Source organism: Ricinus communis, chromosome 5, assembly GCF_019578655.1.
Source record: "Ricinus communis isolate WT05 ecotype wild-type chromosome 5, ASM1957865v1, whole genome shotgun sequence".
In the NCBI taxonomy this organism is placed as follows: domain Eukaryota; kingdom Viridiplantae; phylum Streptophyta; class Magnoliopsida; order Malpighiales; family Euphorbiaceae; genus Ricinus; species Ricinus communis.
In genome coordinates this window covers 13,397,075-13,416,332 of record NC_063260.1, presented here as the reverse complement: position 1 = coordinate 13,416,332, position 19,258 = coordinate 13,397,075, and the positions used below count along the sequence as shown (strand labels likewise).

At 34.1% G+C, this 19,258-nt stretch overlaps 1 protein-coding gene across 3 annotated transcripts; it reads left to right on the top strand.

The window, feature by feature from the left end:
• The first annotated feature begins 315 nt into the window (after positions 1-315).
• Positions 316-17,789, top strand: LOC8281780 (protein RST1). Of its 3 annotated transcripts, none has more exons than XM_015720693.3 (25): positions 316-1,029; positions 1,561-1,845; positions 2,002-2,085; positions 2,245-2,521; positions 2,978-3,228; positions 3,743-3,917; positions 4,033-4,220; positions 4,317-4,417; positions 5,395-5,470; positions 7,411-7,542; positions 7,674-7,755; positions 7,960-8,032; positions 8,447-8,615; positions 8,790-8,920; positions 9,007-9,098; positions 9,695-9,777; positions 9,854-10,069; positions 10,149-10,226; positions 12,010-12,192; positions 12,367-13,266; positions 13,351-13,647; positions 15,057-15,716; positions 16,091-16,241; positions 16,450-16,568; positions 16,652-17,000. In XM_015720693.3, the coding sequence occupies exons 1-25, from the start codon at positions 637-639 to the stop codon at positions 16,931-16,933; spliced, it is 5,478 nt and encodes a 1,825-aa protein (XP_015576179.1). In that variant the 5' UTR covers positions 316-636; the 3' UTR covers positions 16,934-17,000. The 3 variants fall into 3 exon arrangements, with proteins under 3 accessions (XP_015576179.1, XP_015576178.1, XP_015576181.1); XM_015720692.3 differs by lacking the exon at positions 16,652-17,000 and adding an exon at positions 17,201-17,789 and having other exon boundaries at positions 318-1,029; XM_015720695.2 differs by lacking the exons at positions 316-1,029; positions 16,652-17,000 and adding an exon at positions 17,201-17,789 and having other exon boundaries at positions 1,708-1,849.
• The last annotated feature ends 1,469 nt before the right edge of the window (positions 17,790-19,258 follow it).

Genomic DNA, 19,258 nt, shown 5'->3' with positions numbered 1-19,258 from the left:
ATATTGAAGATATTTGTAATTTAATTTTAAAATATATTATTTTATTATTTTAAATAATAACGAGTCAAATAGTTAATATTTACATACAATATATAAAATTAAAAAAGACTAAATAATTAAAAAAAAAGGAGTGAATTCTATGAATATAATTATTAGTTAAGAAAAAGAGTCAAATCTGTGAATATAATTTTATAATTTTTAATATTTAAAAGTATGATTGAATTACTTTAAAGTTTAGGGATTTAATTGCATCTTGGCTTAATGAAGAACAGAAAAGACCCCAAAACACGATTTGCCCATGTATTTTGTTCACATTACATAACAGTATAACTGAGGTGTGAGTTGAACTTGATTTGTAAAATATTTGGATTAGACTCGACTCTAATCGAATTAAGTTTGAATATGAATTGAGCCAAAGTCGAATGTCACTGTGTTCCATGCGAGTAGCTTGTAAACTCAATCGAGCTTAATAAATCTGAGTTTTAAGTTCAAATTTTTGAAGTGACTTTGAGTTTCAGATTCTACTTTCAGTTTTGTTCAATTTGAATTATTTTTAGACCATCATATATACCCCCCAAAACCGAACCAAACCCCTTACTCCTTGCTCGTGTTCTCTCTCACACTCATAGCACAGCAATGGACTCTTACACTCCTCTGCTCGAAAAGACCCGGGTACCACAACCGTCGATTCAAAAATTCGCGGTAATTTCAATATTCTCGAAGCTCCGGTCCGCCCCGAAATATCTGGACCCGGACTCTGATCCTGGAAGAGATGCAATCTCTCAGTGTCTCCATTCCTCATCTCCTGCCGTCGTCGATCAAACGGTTCGGGAGCTATGTCGCCTCGTCTCCGACTCTACATTAGATATATCTCGCGGGTTATTGGAGCTCCAGTCCGCACTCGAAGGCACAGACGAGAAGTTTGTTAGTTTATTTGTTAAAGGACTCGGATTTCTTATTCGGGTCGGCTTTAATAGGAACCATGGGTCGTGGCGGTTTGGTTCCCCGGAAAATCACCCGTTTGTTAGAGTTAGTGAAGTCAATTGGATTGCATTTCAATTAGCATAACATTTTTATGGGAATTGTTTCTGAAATTGTATCCGCTAATATGCTGTTTCATTTCTTAGGCATTGTTTGGAATCAATCATATGCAACAATTTGATTCAATTGAATTATTGCAAAATCATGCCATTTTGGTCATGATTTCATTTCTTTTAAAATATCATTATTTATTTTTTTCTTAAGAAAATTGAATTGAATTCTTGCATTTGTACACTTTCCAAGCACTATGAGAATGTGGAAGTTAATGCATTATTTGGAATAAACCATTTGCAAGAATTCAATTCAATTGATTTCTCACGAAATCAGGTCCGTTTTAGCATGATTTTTCTTTTTCTTTTAGATTCTCCTTTTTTCTTTTTCCAAGTTGAAAGGATTGGAGAATTGACTGAATCAAATTCATTTAAGTGAGGTCTCACATTTTTAGACTTTCCAAACACTATGATTAAGTTCATCATTGAAGAAATTGAGGTCTGATGCTAAGATGGTTTTTGATTGCAGATATTATTGTGCAGAACTGAGGTTCAGACTGAATTGGTACAGCAAGTTTTACTGTTTATGGCAAAGAATATGCGGCTGGGAATGGTGAAAGTTTGTGAATTCTTGAAGCCCTTGGCAGTTTTTTCAATTCTAAGTATACCCTTTTCGAACTCTACATCCTCTTTGTTTGCAAGACAGTTAATACCATCAATGGCATCATTTTGTTGTTCTCTCCCTGAAGAGGCATTGCCTGTTCTTAAGCTGCTGATGGGCTGCCTTAAGTATTTACCACACAAGAACTCAGATGTTGGTATACTCGTTTACAGAATTTTGTTTTAAATATAAATTTTATTGCGGAAGCGCAGCCTCTTATGATGTTCAAAGTCATTTGTTTATGGTTATTCTTTTTGGCTTCTATGCAATCATGTGGTTGTTGAGTTCTCATTTCTTGGTAAAATGCAGGAACTTAGGGACTGTTACTATTTCTTGGAATGTGTTGTTGATGCGTATACGGTGGTTCTAAGATCCCTGGTTCAAACTGGTTTGGTATGTTATTATACCTCTAGTTTAAGGCAGTTTTGATTGAACATCCCTTACTAGTTACTGCTAATGAGAATTTGAATTTGAACCATCATCCCTTAGTTGAAATACTTGAAAATTTAAATTGATTAATCTGCTGTAGTTCGTTTCTTCTGATGTTAACAGCTGGTTACCAAGGCTCAACTGTTTGGTGTGGAACTGTCAGAGACTATTCTTTCTCTATTAACGCATGTTCATGGGCGTTCTGGTGGTGCTGAGCCAATTGTTGAACTAGTGAAGCGATTGATTGTCATTCAAAAAGATCTTAGTTTGTGTTATATACCTGAATTATCATCAGTAATTCTGTCCTCATTTGCTATTCTTATTCAATCTGAGCTTGAACACGAACAACTCTCTTTGTTAAAACTTGTCATCTTCCTCGTAAAGTGGAAAGGTGAAAATGGTATGTTTATTCAATCTCATCCTACTCAGGTTTGCGACATGCTACCTTATAACAAATGCATCAGTAACATCACCTCTTTTGTTAAGCTATATGATTAATAGAATTTGATCATGAATGTTAATTTTCTATCATTGTTTGTTCAGTTTCCTTTTATATGCCTTTTAAGCAAGTAGGCCTTCAAAAGTCATTGTAAGACATGACTTCCTCCATCATTATTTTGCCAGCAATTTCTATAAAATAATGCTAGCAAAATTTTTGTATTTGCTTTATTTATGCATTCTTCCACTTGATTTTGTTTTTTCGATTTGTAATAATGATTTTCATTTGATGACATTGTTTAAGATGAACAAGCTGTCTCATTTAATCCTGTATTGTTTTTCTTCCCTGTGTGTCCCGTTGTTTTTGTTCATATACTGAACCCTGATGAAATTATATGGCAATTTATTTATTTCACAGAATGTGCATTTGATAGAGCCACATGTGCATTGAGTGAAGAGGTCTTGTTCACGTTCCCTGTCATCAATCTCATGTCCTCAACGTCCAGATCTATGAAAGGAGCAGCAGCTGATTTGCTTATCATGTTAGAAAAACTTCTAGTGAAACTGTTCAGAGCATCAAGGATTGAACTAGTTACAGAAGGACAGTTTCCATCTATCAGCTCACCTGGGTCTATTGTCTATAGATTGTTGCAGCAGCTCTGGTTTCAGGTTTATTAGTGTTCAATCTTTAATGTTACTGAAGGTTTTCTAATAATTTAGTTCTTCGGTGTAGTCTATGCTTTCTTTACTCTCTTCATACTGCATCTAAAACAAAAATAAAATATATAAAGTAAGATGGAAATGTTGCTCTTAGCGGACTTTATGCTTATTGCTCTGATTCTTAATTGACTGCAACTCTAGTATCAGATGAGGTTTTCCTTCTTCAGTTTTTATTAGTATACCACCACGAATAGAAAAATCCGATGTATTTACGTGCTGGTACTAAAATTTCATTGTAGCATCTGATTGCATGCGCTCTAAGATTCATGGAGCCAATTCCATTTAATTGGGATTAGGGCTTAGTTGAGTTGGTTGAGGTGATTAAAATGAAAGTGAAACCTTTTTTTACTTATCAACAAACAGAAAAAAGAAAAGACCGAGAAAAGGAAAACGAAATTGTAGCTTGTGCTAATATATGATGGTTGAGTTTTTCTTTAAGATTTTTATGTGTGCTGTTTTCCAGGACCAATTTTCACCGTCAACTTCCTTCTTTGTAAATTTTGCTTCTAGTGATGACAAAGGAATGCATGATCAAGCGAAGTTTTGGGCTTCTCAATTAAGAGAATACTCTATGCGGATCATTGACAGACGAAAATCATCATTTCCAGTCTCCCAGACTGAAGAAACTTTTTTAACGGGTAAAGATCTTAGAGCTCATAGATCATGTTGATTTCTTTCTTTCTTTTTATAACAAGGACTCGTGATGGAGGTTGTCTTGCTAAAATAAATTTATCCCAACTATCTACCTCGTAGAAATTCCCCGATTGCTCAGTGCAATTACTGGGGTTTTGGTGATGCATCAGTCACTCGGGTACATTGCTGTAGATTTGTTGGCTACTATTGGCATCATGGATCCTAAGCAGGGAGTTCCATTGTTACTAGCCGTTCTATTTTACAGTAACATTTTCACCAGAAACGATGCTAAAAACCAAGAAATATTGGTGAGTCTATCAATTCATGCTAGATGCTATCACACTTTTCCTTTTATGTCTTTTGTCTATGAGTATTTTGTTCTAAGTATAAGACTTGTTCTCCAGCCAAAACTGCTGTCAATGCTTCCATCACTGGCTTCACATTTTGTGATGATACCGCTTGTAATTCAGACTATTCTGCCAATGCTTCAAAAGGATGGAAAACGGTGTGTACCCTCTACAAGTTCTAATTTGTTACTATATTCTAAAATTTATGCCTTCTGCATTGCATTTTATTTTACAGCATTTTAGCGAGCCTTCTTAATGGCATAGTATATTGATCACAGCCATGCTTTAAAGGGTGAAATGTGTTTGAGGATGATTAAAATAGGTCTCATTTGATAAAAAGAGATCTTATGCACCGTTTGTAATTTTCTTTCTTAATGAGAAATAAGGGTTAATTGAGGGACAGAACAGTTTCCTCTGGACCAACCATTCCACAATAGTTTTGGTAATACCATTCTAATGTTATACCAACCAATCACCCAATTCAATTGCCGCTCATATACAATAGGGTCCATGTGATTATATTAGATACTTCAATTTTTCTACTGCCTCCAAAAGGTAATTGGTAGGTGAAACATCTGTTAAGATCTCCTACATTATTATCAACTTCTTGCTTGCTTGCCTTACATATTTTGGTTTCTTTGTGCCGCCTATTGTTGATTTTGGCTACTCAAGGCATCTGCATGAGATTTCTCATACCCTCATGTTCCTTCTGAAGTGGTTTCTTCCACACTTTCTGTCTAACAATCTGTATTTGATGCTTGTAAAATTTTGAATGGAAACTAACCTTATTTATCTGAACTGCACTTGCTGCCCATTTCTGGTTGTTTTGTGTCTGGTGTTTAGATCAATATCTTTGTGTAATATTCTATCTATGGCTGTTTATTGATCTCATGGTCCAAGTATATTCAGTTTGTCTGGTGTTTAGATCAATATCTTTGTGTAATATATGGCTGTTTATTAATCTCATGGTCCTAGTATATTCAGTTTGCATCTTAAATAATCTTAGCTACCTATACTTGTGCCCTTTATGATTTGTATAACTAGGATTAGTAGAATTCGTTGCATCAACAACTAATCTACATTCCTTTTTCTTATTTATGCCTTTTCTCTGTTGCTGTAATTTTTCTGGCATCAGAGTGCTGTATGCCACAGGTGCTCGTTTGCTTTGTCAGACCTGGGCAATTAATGACCGTGCATTTAGCAGTCTGCAGGTAAGATCCTCTTTGGCTTGTTGGTGTTGTGATTAAATGTAACATCCTCCAATTTTTAAAACTCATATAGGAAATTTGATGCAAACCTGTGGAAAATACAATGCAGTGCACAGTAAATTTGAGATATGCAATGTTACCCCTCTTAGCCAATGATCTTGTCACTGGACGATTTACCGAGAAATCTGATTCTAAGAGCTGCTTCTTCCCTTTACTGTGATTCTTTCCTCGACCTATGGTGAATTATTTTCAAACTCATTAAGTGGAGTTTGACACCTTGGACCTCCTTAGAGAGAGCTCCAATCTCAATAATTGTGATTAAAATTTGGCCTTTTTCTTTTATTCAATTTCAGAGTCCTTTAAATAGGACTAGTCTTCTTATTAACATAGGAACCTACAATTTAAGTGCCTGTAAATCGAGGAGACTCCTAACTAAGAGATAACAATAAAACAAAAATAATAAAACAAATCTAAGCCATCTAATTCTAACTACTTGTCACGTCTTTGATAAGAATGATCCATAAAGGAGTGCATAACATGCAACCCCAATGTGATACACTAGAGTTTGAACATGTAATCTTTCAGCTTTAGCACTGCACACATATTGTACTAATCATTTCAGTTGTGGAAAGTTAAAGAGTTCAACTTAACTTAGCCTATGATCTCAACATTAATGGCAATTTTCAAAAGCACGAGCGAATTACACCTAGCACAATCTATAGACTTTGTATTAGGGGGTGAATAAAAATCCAATGAAGCCAATGAAACAACCCCAACCCAATTCAGAGTCAGTATTTCTTTATTTATTTATCTTATGTATATATTTAAACTGTTGGTTTGTTTTGGCTTGAAGAATTGTTAAACCAACAAAGTTTGGTTTGAGTGTTGTTTTAAAATCTAAAAACTGAAGTGAACCGACCCAAACCGATTAGACATATATTTGTTTGATTATTTATTTATAATTTTTTCCCTTTGAGAATTAGACTAAGAAATATAAATTTCTTATTTGGATTTTGAGATATCAATTCTTTCTTGACTTTTAATTATGTTAGCTTCTAAAATTAAGATATATGTGTATGTATTTATCATTAATTGTTGGAGATTTTTTTTTTTTCTATTTTAGTTTACTTAATTTGATAAAGGTAGTAAAATTTCTTGTCAATTAAGGCTTATTTTAAAAAAATTTAGCGTACAATACTAAGTGGTGTTAGCGGTTTAAAAGTGAACCGACAAAAATTTAGTTAAACGGATTTATACAGTTTCAACATATGTTGGGTCCGTTTCAATTTCGCATTCCTTCAAACCAATATATTTGGTTTGGTTTGGCATATTAACCTTTACTAACTGATGTACACCCATACTTGGCTGCAACTTATCTCTGTAAATGAACTGCTTTATGTAAGTATATTAAAGTGTGAATACATGTTTATAGTTTTCTCCTTTTCTTTTCCTCTCTTTTTTGGCTTTGATGAACCAATAAGAAGAATAGTCCAATATAAAGCAAATTGTATTTGATCCTTGTTAAATCAAGCCCGGTTTGGTATTGACAACCTGGCCCTTTTCTGTTGATTACCTTTATTTTTCTGAAGAAGTTTTTGAATTTTGATTGTATCAAAGATTATCTGATACAGTTACAAGTAAGAATGTTTCAAACTCCTACTTCCTCCTCCTCCTTGTCTCCCTTGAACATAAAAGTAGAAGGATAAATTTGGTTACTTGCTGGAGCCTTATGTTGGTAAAGAAGTATCAGGATTGATCTGGGAACATTATATTGCTGGAAACGTAGTTATCTATATTTGATTTCTGCCCAAATATTTAACAATGTAGGGGTCACATGATGATGCCAACCCTACTAAACTACTTGTATTCTTCGTTGAGCTTCTCCCCTTCCCCACCTTATTGTTGTAAACCCTGTACCATTCATAGTTTGCTTTGGTTTCTAGGCAGTTTTACTTCCAGAGGGGTTCACTGAATTCAAGTCTGAGAGAACTATCTGTATAGGTCTGGCTACTTCCATCCGAGATGTTTGCAGAAAAAATCCCGATAGGGGTGTGGACATTATCTTGTCTGTTTCGGTACGGATAATATTATAGCTTATTTATTATTATTATTATCATTTTTATAAAAATTTTGGCGAAGTCTTATACATGTAGGTTTAAGCTCTCTCTTTCCCTCTCTCATAATTTCTTACAATTGCTCATAACAGGCTTGCATTGAGAGCCAAGATCCTATTATTCGATCTTTTGGTTTACAAAGCCTGGCCTATCTTTGTGAAGCTGATGTCATTGGTATATTTCATTATGCTCTAAACTGAAACTACTTTAATTTCCTGTTTAGATCTCAAATATAGATTGGACTTGGTAATCTTTTCAATTGTCTGTCAAAAAAATAGTTGCGTGTTTATGTACGTTTGTGAAGTCACAAATAGAACCTTTTTTCTATAATAGTTACTTAATTTCTGAAATCGTAGTCAATTTGTTTTATCAATTTAGATTTTTACACTGCCTGGGATGTTATTGCGAAGTATGTGCTAGGCTACTCCTCGGACCCAGTTCTTGCACAAAGGTAAGTGCATCTTAGTATCAACTGATACTTAAATCTGCAGCCTCAGTTAGACATTACTGATTGTGTGATCAATGCTTGTCCAATCAAACAGAAGTGAGGGCTAGGCTAGCTTTATAGATTGCCTGGAATTTTGTAGGCCAAGAACTACATCCTCTTTTCCAGAAAATAAAGTGAACAGAAAAGAATCCTGGTTGTGATCCGTTAGGGCTGGGATAATATGTTATTTTAAGTTTCCTTTGGGGACAATGTGTTTCTTAGTTGTTGCAGAGCTTCTGCTGAAATCTCTCTTTTCCTTTTCATTTGAGTGTTGAAGCTAGCTCGAGTTTGAACGTGCTTCTACCAATTTATGCACCTTTTATTTCAATCCAAAGAAATTGCTAATTAGATATACTGCATGGTCTCTGCTCATAATAGCATATGCATGCTTTTGAGATGGGGTGCAATGGATGCTGAAGCATACCCAGAAGCTTCAAGGAATGTTTTGCAAATTCTGTGGCATGTTGGTGCTTCCAAGCATGGTAATGACGTGGTGCAATGGGCAAAGGCAAGGGCCTATGCGTTTCAGGCCTTGTCCCAATATGAAGTAAAGTTTGCGAGATGTTGGAATATATTTCTTTTTAATACTTTTCCTTATTTCGATTACTTTGCCTTTCTCACAAGTTTGACAGAAAGATATTCAATATTTCTGCATTTTCATTTCTTTTTGACATGGTTATCCAAGAATTTTATCTATGTTATTTATATAATGTCATACTAGGTCTCACATTTAGAAAAAGGAATTCTGGATTTCAAGAGAAAGAACACAGATTTGCTTCTGTCTGAGACGGATAATGATGTACTCAAGGCGATGGAAGGATTTCAAGTCAAGATCATAACACATGAACACATGTAGAAAATTTCTTTTATGTATATTTTTTGCTTCAGATGCTGAGTTATAACATTGAGCACTGATACAGAGGTTCTAATTACTCCAGGAATAGACGAAGATTGGCGAAGGAGAAAAAGACCACAGGAAGCAAGATTGAGAAATTGCTGGATGTATTGCCTCAGGTTCTCTTCCCTTCAGGTACGCTAAGATGGCGGTAGTTTGAAAATAAACAATGGTTTTTTTCTGTTACCATGATTAGCAAGTTTCATCAGAACATTGTTAACTTTTCAGCAGCTTTATGCAGAATGACTGGAAGCTGGGTCGAAAGAATGGGTTAATTACAAACGTACCCCTTAAATTTATCAAAAGAAAAACTCTTTAGTCCCTGTTATTATGAAGTTGCTCATTTTAGTCATTAATAAGACTACAGTATGGTCATTGATTATAAAAAGATATAAATCATCACATTTTCATCCTATGTTTATAATTGGATAACATTTTAGTACTTGGAATTTAAAATCTTATTGCACTCAAGTCCCGAAATTGTGATATAACTTATATTATAGGGTACTCTGATCCTCCGTACTCTAATCTTTTCTACTTATATTGGTATAAGAACTATAATTACTAAAGTTGAAACAACAGGGACCTAAGTGTATTGGATACTCTTCGAGATGTATACTGTTTTCTTTGATGAATATAGGCATTTTAAATCTGAGGCGTGATTTGTTAAACCGCATATTTTGTGTATTGTGTTACTGTCCAGTTAATCAATCGAGCATTAAACTGTGCAGGAAAGAAAAATAATGCTGGGCAGTCACCTGGTGCAGCCCTGTTATGCCTTTCCTTTACCCCTAACAGCCTAGGGATCTTGAGAGTAAGATAATCATAGTTTGTTATTTTTCTTTTTAAGAATATACCATGATTTTTTATCCACATTACCTGCTGTCCAGGGACCTCCAGATATCCATGCTGCATATGAGAATGCACTAGTGGAAATAGCTTCTTCTCTTCATCTCTCAAGAAATATTTTTGTTGCTCTTCTTTCTTTCCAATCATGGAAATCCTTCATGCGACGTTGGATGAGAGCTAATATCTTAGTGCTTGATGCAAAAGCAGCAGCTGGCACATTAGATAAAACTTCTAAAGCTGCTAACAAAATCCTCAAGGTTCATTAATATTTTCTATTACTTATAAAGTACTGCATGTTTCTTGTGGTTAATTGCACCAACTAATTTTATCACACAGGGTATGATGCGGCTTGCTGAAGAATCTATCCCGAGATCTGCTGAAAATATTGCACTAGCTGTTGGTGCACTCTGTTTGGTAAGAGATTTCATATAGTTGTAGAATTCCCAGGAATTCATACCCTTAGGACTGTAGAAAAGTCATACAGACATTTACTTTAATACTTTTCTGACATGGAATGTTGTGCTATTGATGCAATAATAGTTATCAAGTGAGATTATAGTTTTTCTATGTAATAGAGCTAATGCTACAATTTGCATGATGGTTCACATTGCATTAGGAAGGTAGTATTTTAGTGGCATGTTATCACCTAGAATGTATGACACTTGTATGGAATTTATGCATTTTTAAAGAAGTGACACTGTGACACAATTGTATACTTGGCCATAGTCTTTTCAAAAAATTCCACACATGTAAGCTCTTAAAGAAAAACAAGAATATTAATTTAAGGACAAAATCTATGTTAGTGTGAACTTTTCTTGTGGGATATTGGCAAAGTGATGTCTGGTAGCATTTTGTGGTTACTGGGTTCTTTTGTATTGAGCTAAAGTTAGCGAGTCAGAGGGTGAACATGTACGGTGATGATGTTGTTTTATTGTGATTCAATCTCTTAAAGTAATGGAATAGCCTCCTTCAAGTTCTAGCGTCACCACTCTAGCCCTAGGCGAACATTGCAATACTGGTGTCAGTATTGTTTGCAATTGAGAGGCATAATGGATGACTCTAATATCAGTTGTTATGAACCTTGGGAGACCCACACCTCAAAAGCTAGCCATTGAGGTGGGAGAACCCAAGTCCATATAAATTCTTCATTGAAATCCTATACTTCCAATGTGGGATCCAAGTCCTATGCCTTGCCAACTAGGATCACAACCTTTAGAATTTGTATTTATCCCACATCATTAAATTATTGGGCTGCTATTGTGTGTATATTTGGATTGGGGATCTTCTTCCTTTGAGCTAGCTTTTGGAAATAAGTTCTACTCAAGCACATTCATCATAGTATCGTACCCAGGCTTTTGTCTGTGATAATGAGTTTGCTGCCATTTTCATGTCACACTAAGCGTGAGGGAGGGTGTTATACTTGTCCCACATTGCTAAGCTATTGGGCTCTTATGATATATATATATAAGTGGATTAGACACCCTCTTATTATCTGAGCCCATTTATCAATAACAACTCACCACAATCCACAGTCGGGCACTTACAAGTGAACAATGCATTTCACTCTTCCAAAATCTACAAATGCAAGAAACTTTGCACACTGTGAGAGCCTTTTAAAAGAAGTGGATCAAGTTGAAACACTAGAAAAAGAAAGGAAGTTACTGGTTTTACAATTTCAACTCTTCTTCATATATTTGTTGATTTTTCTGTTTATGGAAATTTGGTTGGAACTTCTTAGAAGACAAACAAAATAAATGAAATACTGTCTTAACAACCTTAAAAGAATATGGATATAGACTACTCAGACAATAATGTGGTTGTTAGTTTATGATTTAGAAATACCCAAAATAATTTAATTAACAAATTTATATCATGCATTACAAATTAAAAATCTTCCGCCAAATAAGTGTGAACTTGTTATCTCAAAAGATGATAACTTATCAATTATTTTTCAATATAAATTAAAATTATACAGTGTTTGTTTTCTGAATGCCATATTCATATTATGTAGAATACCAAGTATCACTAGCAATTGTTTATATTTGTTGGTATGTGGCCCCTCTAACTCTTCAATATTGGGGATCTTTTGAGTAAAATCTATGAACTGTCAATCCAGCAATTTGTTTGTTTAATGAACTAGATATCATGAGTGGCATATTTCCTTAATCCAATTTTTGGCTTTGCTGGATATCATCAGGTATTGCCTCCGTCTGCTCATACTATTAAATCAACTGCTTCGAAGTTTCTGTTAAATTGGTTGTTCCAGGATGAACATGAACACCGCCAATGGTCAGCTGCTATATCTCTTGGATTCATCTCAAGTTGCTTGCATATAACTGATCACAAGCAGAAATTTCAAAATATCACTGGACTTCTTAAGGTATGGAGATCTCTGGTTCACTACCATAATCAAATATTTTGTATCAATCATTGTAGAGAGAGCTTTGAGAATGGGAGAGTTTGTATTCATTTTTTATTTGGGTGGAATCAGATGAGGTATCAACTCATTGTCTTCTGGGTGTTGATTAATTTAATTGAGCATTTGTGCTTTTAGGTTTTGTGTAGCAGCAAAAGCACCCTTGTCAAAGGGGCATGTGGAGTGGGCTTAGGCTGCTCATGCCAAGATCTCCTTACCAGGGTTGAAGCTGTTGATAACATTGACTTGGAAAGAGAAACATACAAGATCCAGGAGGTTGAATTACTGGGGAAGATAGTTAGGACGTTACTTCTGATGACAAGTCAGCTCAGTCAAGCTTCAGATGACATTCTAAAAGGTCTGTCTGTATATTTTCCTCAGGGCACTGATGATTCCGAAATCAGTATGACTTCTGAACTGTTGCTTGAGAAGTGTGATGACTTGGAGGAAGATATCTGGGGTGTTGCTGGTATTGTCATTGGCTTGGGGAACTCTATTGGTGCAATGTACAGAGTTGGGGCACATGATTCCATGCTTAAAGTAAAAGACTTGATTATATCGTGGATTCCACATGTGGACTCTTTAGCAATTAACTCTGATTTTTCCAATGAAGGAGTAGACAAAGTTTTATCAGTAGGTTCATGTCTTGTACTTCCTATCATTGTGGCTTTCTGCCGGAGAGTGGAAATGATGGATGATAATGAGCTGGATCGTCTAGTCAATGTCTATATTGATCTCATATCTGAGTTAGTTTCTGTGAAAAAGTCTGGCACTTTTCATCAGAGTTTATTGACGGCATCATGCATCGGAGCAGGAAACCTTCTTGCCTGCATTTTGAATGAAGCTGTACACCCCATTGAATTCGAGCATATAAAGGATTTACTGGATTTGTTCAGAAAATGCTACTCTAATCCTTACCCTGCATTTGTCCATTTGGGTGGGATGCTTGGGGTAGTTAATGCTATGGGAGCCAGTGCAGGAATTTTGTTTCATGGCCATCGTTTCTCATCTTCAGTGAAGACTGGTTACGAACAGAAGGTATGGTCATATATACTTTGATTGCTTTGGAAGAGTAAGGATGTGTGGCTTCATTGTGTAACAGTTTTTCCATTTGCTTGGCAGGAATCTTCTTATATTTTGGGTCCTTTACTTTCAAGCCCTAATTGTGAATCACATTTGACGACATTAATTCAAGAAATATTTCTTGTTGCCCAAAATTCTGGTGATCTTCAAATGAAACAAAATGCATCTTGGGCAGTTTCATTTCTCCGAAATCTTTTGTGGTCCAAGGAACTTCCATATGTCAATAATAATGTTCAAACTGGTGGTGCAGAATCCAAAATGGTCTCTCACAATTTTTCTGAGGACAGTTTAGTTATGAAGCTATCTTTGTGGCTAAATCATCTGAATTATTCTTTGGTAGGTCCCTTGTTATCAAATCTTTGTTGACACCTTATATAATGCTTATCTGTAGTTCTTTTGCTTCTTTTTAACTGCCATTATCTGAAGATATACAAGGTGGTTTCCCCTCTGTCTCCTCTACTTTCCCATGAATGATTTTGCTTGTAGTCTATAAATCAGTATACAGTAAATCTGGACATATATGCCAAAAATGAAGGCACGGCTGCATGGTCATGTAGATAGTCATTTAAGTGTGTGCATATATGCATATCCGTGTCTGCATTTTCTGCAAATATATTGTTGATTCTTCTATCTCTTTTTGGCAAGTACCTTTATGCTTCTCTCCCCATTGATAATGGAATTTCATTAATAGACATTCTGCATGTATGCATACTAACGGGAGAAAAATTCATGTTGAATTCAATGTATATAATGTGTGACAATATTTGGATGTAAGCGGCCTTTTCTCATCTCTCCTCAGCACGAGGCTAAAAGACATCAGCTGTGTGGCATGGAGGTTGGAAAAACACTTTTCCAATTTTATTTTATTTAATGACTTATCTTTATTTTTTGAGACTTGAGAACTGCTTTTGGAGAAAAGCAGGTAAATTTGATGTTTTTTCTCCAAAAACATATTTGAAAAAAACAGTTTAATAAAAAAATTAAAAAAAATTAATATCCTAGATCAAAAAGTTCCAGACCTGCATTTTTATTAAGTTCATTTCAAATGGTCTTTCACACCACTGATCTTTAATTTTTCAGCAAATGGTTTTACCCTTATTAGGAAAGAAGGAAAATAAGGAAGTAAACCAGGATAATAGAAGCAGAAAATGATTTCCCCTTGTTTGGGAAGAAGAGGAAAATAATATCTCAAATTAGAGAAATAAAATTTATTTTTGTTCATGTTGTCCTCATATCCAAACAAGAGGAAAATAACATACATGTCTTTCTATATTTTCCATGCTTTCTGGCCTCCCTTAATTGCTCTCTCTGATGAGTGTTAAAAAGTTCTCTCATTCACATTAGTGCATGCTTCTTCTTCTCCTAGCTTGTGATGCATGATTGAATATTTATCACCTGGTTGAAAAGAAAAACAATTCTCTTATTGTTTTTGGGTCAAGACATGCTCTACTGTTCATACCAAACAACATCAGAGTTATAGCAATGTTATCTTCATGATCGCACTTTCCTGATCAAGATCATATCAAATTTCTCATATGCTGTGACTTCTTAGATGGATCAATTCAGTTACCCATTTGCTTGCTAATCTAATTACTTATTTCTCTCTGAACTGTATTGAAGGATTCTTTTCTTTTCGTTCTTTTTTAATTTTTCTCCCAGTATACTTATATCATGTATACAAGTGAAGTATTATGTTGCATGCTCTGGCGATTGGTGTTTTTAATCTTTCTTGATGTTGAGTTCAGGGAGGTAAAATGGCACCTGTTGGCACAGTGGCAACTGTTTTAAGATGCCTTTCAGCAGCTCCCAGATTACCAACCATGGATTGGGGATCAATAATTAGACGCTGTATGAGATTCGAGGCTCAGGTTTCCGAGTCCTTGACATTGGATTTAGCTCTTAAGAGGGAAAATCTTAGAGAGGAATGTGTTCAATTCGCAATTGCTCATGCACACCAATGTGATCCCCTCCTGACTTTCCTCGATGAACTATCTGATCTGTCTAGGTTCAGGACTTTGGAGCTGAATCTGCAGTCATGTCTGCTAGCACATCTGGCTGGCCTGACAAAGATATTCTCAGGTTCCAGGCTAGAGAAATTATTTGATGATATTGCTGAGTTCTTTTCTTCAAATTCTTCACACCAAGTGCATAACTCTGATCAGAAAAGCACCTTGAGGATGTCATGCTGGAAGGGTCTCTACCAGTGCCTAGATGAAGCTTCCCTCAGCTCTTTAGAGTACATGCCAAATGTTGAGAAGTGCATGGAAGTAATGTTCTATTTGTTGCCAGCATCAGAATCAACTGCCATCCTCGGATCAGATCTAGTAAACCCTGTAAAAGAGTGGCATGAGGTAGTTAAATGCTTAGCAAAGGTTCGAAGAGATTGGTTGTTGAATTTCCTGCAGGTAAATATGCTGCTGTTATCCTTTTGTTTTCTTTTTCCAGTTTGCTAGTTCATAAACATCAGGTTGCTGTCATTAACAAACAGAGCCTCCTGCTGTATAAATTTTGGAGGAACATGCTATTCATCGTTCCATCAAAAAAAAAAAAAAGAAGAAATTCTTGTACTTGTAAAGTTCTCGAAAGAACATGAAACATTTTATGACTCTATAAAGAAATAAAATTATGGAAGTTTCTCTCTTTATTCTTAAAATGATATTCAATTGCCATAATCAATGTCTAAATCCACAACTGATCCAACTGGTTCTGGATTGGGACTTGTGTTGTTTCTCTTATGTTGATGGCTCTGTATATTCACTTCCCACTGTGTGCTTCTCAGGTTCCATTGTTAAATCTAGTAGAAGGAGATGTACAGTTGGATGAAATCCTAAAGAAGATAGTTGCAAAAGCCAAGTTAGTAAGGATTGGTATCATCCCGTTCACTGAGCTTGGAAGACTTAAAGCTTGTATATTGAACTCTAAATCACATGGTAAGTTTCTTTTCATGATCTATGCTGCGTGTTGGATTAATATGAACCAGTACTCGGGCTTTGTTAGCTTATTTCATATTTGTACAATGTTAAATTGAATTTGAATTGCATTATGATTCTGCTCCTCTTTTAGTTCCCTCCTTTCCCATCCAAAGCATTTATAACTGATAGCTGGTTTCATGCTAATTTTAACTTGCCATAATTACAGGTATTTGGAATGTGCTTGTTGAAGTTGTAGCAGCTTTGCAATATGCTGAGGGAAGTATCAAAAGACAGTGGCTTCTTGATGCAGTGGAAGTCAGCTGTGTATCCAGTTATCCTTCTACGGTAGACATATGTTCCCTTAATATGCAGTGATAGTAGATGGGAGAATATTTACAAAATGCTTTGCTGTCTACTCATGCATGCAGGCATCACGTCTCTGGTTTTGCATGGCCTATTTCACACGGGCACACCCACCCAATCCCATCCCACCCTGCCCCACGCTATTTATGACTTCCATGACATATCCAGCAAATATAAAAGGGGGCCGTTCCTCACTTCCATCGATTGCACTGAGGCGTTATAATAAACACTATATCTCTCTGGAACACTGCTACATTTTTCTCACCAACTCAGATAATTTTTTGTCTTCCTTCCATCACTTGTTATATAATCAATTCAGTTTGCTTGATTTTTACTTATTTATGTAGTTTTCCTTTTAGTCTATCAAAGATTGAACCTCCTTCTGGCATTGATAATGATTCACTTCCATATCCATCTTGGGCTTCCTTGTTTTAGAGTTTACTAATTTCCTTTAAATGGAGTGTAGAAAAACTCCAGGAGTAAAGATTCGGGGAATACATCTGATCCTGTTTTCTCTGTTTTACAGTAATACGATGAACACCCATATCTGCATGATTTTTCTCAATGGCCAGTTCTTTATGTCTGAAAAGAATTCTTTCCTTTTTTTTCCTCAGGCACTTCAATTTCTTGGTCTTCTATCTGGAAGCTGCTGCAAATACATGCCTCTTTTGACTCTCGACAGATTAACTGTATTAAGTGATCTACCGGTTACTCTTACCTCCCTTTTGATGGAACCCAGTTGGGAAGTTGTTGCAGAATCCGTAGTTTCTTATCTGTATGCATCAACAGAACGCATATACGGCTGGGTTACCAACACGGTGTTTCTTGATGGCTCTACTAGTGTGCCACCTGTCGACGAGAGTGAAAACAACTTGGTCACTTTTATTTTGCATACGATGCATCACACTTGTTTATCTTTGAAAGAGTATTTACCGCTGGAGAAGCAACTTAGGCTTGCTAGCATGGTGATCCAGTGAGGCTTGTGCATAACTTACGCGAAACAAATATAAGAGAGTTACAATAGCAGAGTTTTGCTTCTGCCTGAAACTCGAAACCATGGAGCCTGTAACTTCTGTTGTATAATTTGTTCATATATTTATGTATTCACAGATCTTTTTCTTTTCCTTTGTTAGATCATGTAACGTTCAGTTGATTTGTTCTTAACATATAATTATTGGAATGGTAGAATGTTCTTTAGTGATACCAACTTCTTAGACTGAATTTTCTTGTTTTAAATGTTAATAGGTGGTTTCATTATTGCAATTCTTCTGGTTAATTGATAAATAATCTACAGATCAAACAAGTTGCCTCTGGAATCTTTTTAAATTAATGTACATTTATTTCAATCTAAGTAATGTTTGGGAACACTTTACAAATATGATAACCTTCAATCTATAATTTGTTGACTTTTATTTTTATTTTTATAAATTTGTATTTCAAGATACTTGAGAAATGGTTCACTTCAATATATTCTTTTCCAACTTTAATTAAAAATCCTTTATATAATGTTTACCACTAACATTATTTATGAAAAGATTTTATTTATATATAAGAAAAGGTTATCTAAACTCATTTTTCATTAACTTATCTATTAAAAATTATAATATTTATTAAATAATATATTTAATTTAAATTAATTATTATTTATAATTAAAATAAAACCAACGATTTTATAATTAGTTTTTCTTACTTAAACTATTGTTAATTGTCATTTAAGAATCTTAATTACAAATTTAGTATTTTAACTTTTTAATTTTTTTAATTTTAATATTTAAATTATTTTTTTATTCAATCAAGTATCTGAATTTATTAATTTATATATATTATAATACCTTTTATAGGTTCTACATATTAAAATAATAATTTAACTTATTTTATTATGAAATAATTTAAATATCTTTATTCATTTTTACTGACAATTTTTTTATTTCTTCTCATCTTTTTCTTAATTTTTTTTTATCTTTGTTTTATTTTCTGTTAATTTTTTTTAGTATTAAAGAAAATATTGAATTAAATTCTTTTAATTTTTATTTATTTTTAAGAAAAGAAATTTAGTCATCATCTCTTTATTTCTAAAAATTATTTTTCTTAGAATACCTAATATCTTCCTGTAAAAGAATATAGTTTATTTTTATTTTTTAAGATAAATGCATAAAAATAAATAAATAAATAAATATGATATATTTTTTAATTTTTATTTGAATGAATACGAAAAATAAAATAAAAATTATTTTTCTTTTTAATCTCTTGAGAAATAAATATTTGTTTTTGAAAAAGTGGTGCTGAAAATAGATAAAATAAGAAAAAAATATAATATTATATTTAGATGAGAATATTTAAGTCACTTTTATTATGCAAAATAAATTGAATAAGTACTTTTTAACAGGTTCAAACACTTAGTTAAATAAAAAATAATAATTTAGACGCTAAAATATAAAAAACTAAAAAGTTAAAACACCAAATTTGTAATTTTTTCTAAAATAACCATCAAAATATATTTTTATTTATTTTAATTTTTAATAGCATAAGATTTTAAAAACTATTATTTGCTTTGACGCTTTTTTATTTGAGGAATATGGATATCTTTTGTATAAAAATATCACATGTTTTATTTTCTTAGTATTTTTTATATATATTTTTTTATTTTTATTTTTTTATATTAATTTATATGT

What these genes read in the sequence shown, in the direction of transcription:
- LOC8281780 (XM_015720692.3), top strand. Translation starts at nt 637, where the DNA reads ATGGACTCTTACACTCCTCTGCTCGAAAAGACCCGGGTACCACAACCG. An exon ending in CCCTGGTTCAAACTGGTTTG is followed by an intron (nt 2,086 to 2,244) that starts GTATGTTATTAT and finishes TGATGTTAACAG; the next exon opens with CTGGTTACCAAGGCTCAACT. An exon ending in ACAGCCTAGGGATCTTGAGA is followed by an intron (nt 9,778 to 9,853) that starts GTAAGATAATCA and finishes CCTGCTGTCCAG; the next exon opens with GGACCTCCAGATATCCATGC.